Source organism: Myotis lucifugus, unplaced genomic scaffold (assembly GCF_000147115.1).
Source record: "Myotis lucifugus unplaced genomic scaffold, Myoluc2.0 scaffold_15, whole genome shotgun sequence".
In the NCBI taxonomy this organism is placed as follows: Eukaryota; Metazoa; Chordata; class Mammalia; order Chiroptera; family Vespertilionidae; genus Myotis; species Myotis lucifugus.
Window position 1 is genome coordinate 1,139,977 of NW_005871063.1, and position 4,947 is coordinate 1,144,923.

Sequence of the window (4,947 nt, forward strand, 5' to 3'; positions counted from 1 at the left end):
GTGCAGAGGGAGCTGGGACTCAGGCACGCGCGCGCCTCAGCTGGCTCCGGGCGCTTGGCGCGCTGGCTCCTGCTGCTGCTTTGGCTGCTGGAAGCTCCGCTGCTGCTTGGGGTCCGGGCGCAGGCGGCGGGTCAGGGGCCCGGGCCAGGTCAGCAGCCCCCGCCGCCGCCGCCTCAGCAGCAACAGAGCGGGCAGCAATACAACGGCGAGCGGGGCATCTCCATCCCGGACCACGGCTACTGCCAGCCCATCTCCATCCCGCTGTGCACGGACATCGCGTACAACCAGACCATTATGCCCAACCTGCTGGGCCACACGAACCAGGAGGACGCGGGCCTCGAGGTGCACCAGTTCTACCCGCTGGTGAAGGTGCAGTGCTCGGCCGAGCTCAAGTTCTTCTTGTGCTCCATGTACGCGCCGGTGTGCACGGTGCTGGAGCAGGCGCTGCCGCCCTGCCGCTCCCTCTGCGAGCGCGCGCGCCAGGGCTGCGAGGCGCTCATGAACAAGTTCGGCTTCCAGTGGCCGGACACGCTCAAGTGCGAGAAGTTCCCGGTGCACGGCGCGGGCGAGCTGTGCGTGGGCCAGAACACTTCGGACAAGGGCACGCCGACGCCCTCGCTGCTGCCCGAGTTCTGGACCAGCAACCCCCAGCACGGCGGCGGGGGGCACCGCGGCGGCGGCTACCCGGGGGGCGCCGGCGCGTCGGAGCGAGGCAAGTTCTCCTGCCCGCGCGCCCTCAAGGTGCCTTCCTACCTCAACTACCACTTCCTGGGGGAGAAGGACTGCGGCGCGCCCTGCGAGCCGACCAAGGTGTACGGGCTCATGTACTTCGGGCCCGAGGAGCTGCGCTTCTCGCGCACCTGGATCGGCATCTGGTCGGTGCTGTGCTGCGCCTCCACGCTCTTCACGGTGCTCACGTACCTGGTGGACATGCGGCGCTTCAGCTACCCCGAGCGGCCCATCATCTTCCTGTCGGGCTGCTACACGGCGGTGGCCGTGGCCTACATCGCCGGCTTCCTGCTGGAGGACCGGGTGGTGTGTAACGACAAGTTCTCCGAGGACGGGGCGCGCACTGTGGCGCAGGGCACCAAGAAAGAGGGCTGCACCATCCTCTTCATGATGCTCTACTTCTTCAGCATGGCCAGCTCCATCTGGTGGGTGATCCTGTCGCTCACCTGGTTCCTGGCGGCCGGCATGAAGTGGGGCCACGAAGCCATCGAGGCCAACTCGCAATATTTTCACCTGGCCGCCTGGGCCGTGCCGGCCATCAAGACCATCACCATCCTGGCGCTGGGCCAGGTGGATGGCGACGTGCTGAGCGGGGTGTGCTTCGTGGGGCTCAACAATGTGGACGCGCTGCGTGGCTTCGTGCTGGCGCCTCTCTTCGTGTACCTGTTCATCGGCACGTCCTTTCTGCTGGCCGGCTTCGTGTCGCTCTTCCGCATTCGCACCATCATGAAGCACGATGGCACCAAGACCGAGAAACTGGAGAAGCTCATGGTGCGCATCGGCGTCTTCAGCGTGCTTTACACGGTGCCGGCCACCATCGTCATCGCCTGCTACTTCTACGAGCAGGCCTTCCGGGACCAGTGGGAGCGCAGCTGGGTGGCCCAGAGCTGCAAGAGCTATGCCATCCCCTGCCCCCACCTCCAGGCCGGCGGAGGACCCCCGCCGCACCCGCCCATGAGCCCCGACTTCACAGTCTTCATGATCAAGTATCTTATGACGCTGATCGTGGGCATCACGTCAGGCTTCTGGATCTGGTCTGGCAAGACCCTTAACTCCTGGAGGAAGTTTTACACGAGACTCACCAACAGCAAACAGGGGGAGACCACCGTCTGAGACCTGGGGGCTCGCTCAGCCCGTTCCCAGCCCAGTTCCCAGCCCTCGGCCCGGGCCCAGCCACCTTTCCAAAAACCTTTCCCCATGGAATCCTGGCCAACCCTGGCTGCTCTATGCTTCCTCACTAGACACTTTCGCAGGCTTCTTTTTAACACCATAGCTCCTGCAAAAGCTTCCGTCCCTGGGGGCAAACGGACTCCAGGGCCCAACTGCCCGAGGGGGGATGGACCGACCTCTCTCCCCGGTACCAGGACTGTGCGCTTTTATGATTGTAAATAGCCTGTGTAAGATTTTTGTAAGTATATTTGTATTTAAGTGACGACTGATCACGCGATTTCTTTTCCTTTTCTTTCCTTTTTTTTCTTTGTTTGTTTGTTTCAATTTGAATTACTTAGGGCGGTTTAACCATTTGAAGCTTTTCCTTCTTGCCCTTTTCGGAGTACTACAGAGATAAAAACAGAGCGCTCCCGCCGGGTGCTCCCGCTGGTTCGCGCGCGCCGCCCCTCCTGCCGCCCTGCCGCCGGGTGGGTGGGATGCATCTTGGGCTGCAGGTCCGGGTCACTTTCCACCCCCTTGTTCTGCTCCCTCCCTTCCTCTTTTTGCTTGAGTTTGGAGATCTTAAGGTACTGAACTTCTTAAAGCTTTCAAGTCTTCCCTTGTCGGGGCCAGATTTCCCAGGTCTGCCCCTTTGACTCCCGGAAGCTGAATTTTTCACTGTTGAGAACCTTCCCCCTCGCTTCAAGGAGGCCCATGTCTGTGGTTGCCGGCAGTCCCAGACTTCCTCTGCACCGGCCTCCAACGCCCAGACACTCCCTCCTTCCACCTAAGTCGGTTAGAGGGCGAGTGGGATAACCAGTGCCAAACTTTTTAAAGTCTAATTTTTGGTGGATGAGCTCATTTCATTCTCTAGTGTCTAAAACCTGGTATGAGTTTGGCCAGCGTCATGGAAAGATGTGGTTACTGAGATTTGGGAAGAGGCATGAGGCTCTGCGTGGGTTGGGAGGGACTGAAGATGGGGGTTATAAAATGTTCATTCTAATTGTATACTGATGCCTGGCAACCTGCCTGTAGGACTGAGACAGTCCGGGTTTAGATTTTAGCGTTCTGTGAAATGGAAATGTTGAGGTCACCTGGAAAGCTTTGTCGAGGAACTGATCTTTGCTTTCCTTAACAGGACTGCAGGACATAAACTGAATATGAAAACTTGAAGGAGATTTCAGTGTAATGGACTTCCTCAAAATGAAGTGCTACTTTCTGAATTTTTTTAATCAAATAATAATTAGACATATATCAGAAACTTTAAAATGTAAAAGTTGTACTTTGGACATATTCTGGTTCTTATTCAGCAACACATTCTGAGGGAGGAACAATCCACATCATTAATAACAACCTGGTAAGAGTCCCAGAAGTAAAGGAGGTGGAATAATTGATGGGATTAGCTCCTGAAATTAACAAAATATGGGCATGCATGCTAAAGGGAAACTGTGCAGGTCTGCTGCATTAAATCCTGTATGCTCCTTTTGGGATTTACAGAAATGTATCAAATGTAAATCTTTCAAAGCCATTTAAAATATTCACTTTAGTTCTCTGTGGAAAAGATGAGACAAGCAATCCTCCTGGTTGTATTATAAACTTTAAGAGTTTATCAAAATGCCGGTACTTAGGACCTAAATTTATGTCTGTCATACCCTAAAATGACAATGGTCTTTGAATTTGGTATGCATTTATTCTGTTCACTATCACAAAATCATCTATATTTATAGAGGAATAGAAGTTTATATATATATATTATACCATATTTTTAATTTCGCAAATAAAAAAATCAAAGTTTTGTACAAAATTATATGGTTTTTGTGCCTGAAAAGAATAGCGTTGAAACTGTCTAAACTACAAACTATCTTTACATTTTATAGTGTCTCATGGCCAGTCCCACAGTATATAAATTCAGGAATTCAATGAAAAAGCCTATCTTTAAACCTTCATACCCATCCTTCCAAAGACTTATCGTACTTGCATTGTGATTGACATTGTGAAGTCCCTAGAAAAGATCTGCTTGCAGGACAGTAACAATATAAAAGAGAAGTTTGAACATTATTTCTTTACTCAAAGAAAATTATTAAAAAGAGAACTCTAATTCTAACATTAAACCTTTTTTTTTGTTTCAAGGGGTAAGTTTACATGATTTTTTATAATATGGAGGTTTATTTTGAAATCATCAGCCATCACCTTTATCACAGTTTTTATGAGGTATTGTCTTATATTTTCCATAATCTTGGATATTCCAAAACCATAAATAGGTATTCTATAAATGGTTAACTGACCGTGTTTATAAGTATTTTAAACAGCAGTTGGTTGTATAAGGTTGTTTTGTTGTTTGCTTCTGAAGACTCCATTTTTATATTGTTTAAGGAACCTTCTTCAGAGGCATTATCTAGTTGGTATAGTCTTAGAATTTATATACATGCATATATGTAGAATATATATATGTACATATCTATTTACACATACACACACACACACATATATATATGTGTATATATATATATATATATATATATATACACATATATATATTAATCTGTATAAAATAGAGATGCAAAGTTTACTTACACATTTTATAATGTGGAAACAAGGTTATGAGAAAGAGAAAATGCCAGATGGGAAACCTTAAATACCTTTGAAGTACTCGTCTCTTATTCCTTTACAGATTAAAAATATCTTTATTAAATTTTCCATGAAAACAAGTGGTGTGATAAAATGACAAGGGGCTAAAATGAAGATCACTGATACAATAGAGTTACTCTCATGGTTATAAGGCTATTGTCTTATGTCATCATTATTTCAAGGTAAACGAAAAAGTTCAATCTAATTGAAAATATAGCATTCTGTTTTAAGTTCCAAGATGCTATTTTATGTTCTTTTTTCTTTGTTACATTAATATAGTAAAATCTGAAAAGGTTTTATTGTATAAACACAAAAAATAGCAATTCTTATACCAAATCAAAATATGTCTCTTCACAAGATAATTCAATCAGATAATTTCTGGGGAAAAAGGAGTAAGATTATTTTTCTCTATCCAAGGAATAAATATAAAGCATTCTTATT

The 4,947-nt window shown here is 48.1% G+C and overlaps 1 protein-coding gene across 1 annotated transcript in view; it reads left to right on the forward strand.

Annotated features, from left to right (window-relative positions):
* The window catches only part of FZD1 (frizzled class receptor 1), a 2,628-nt gene extending 438 nt beyond the window's left edge, over positions 1-2,190 (forward strand). The window contains exon 2 of the mRNA XM_006085066.3: positions 7-2,190. Coding sequence (XP_006085128.1) covers positions 7-1,842 — 1,836 coding nt within the window. The 3' untranslated portion in view covers positions 1,843-2,190. The remainder of the gene's footprint in view (positions 1-6) is intronic.
* Positions 2,191-4,947: the final 2,757 nt, after the last annotated feature.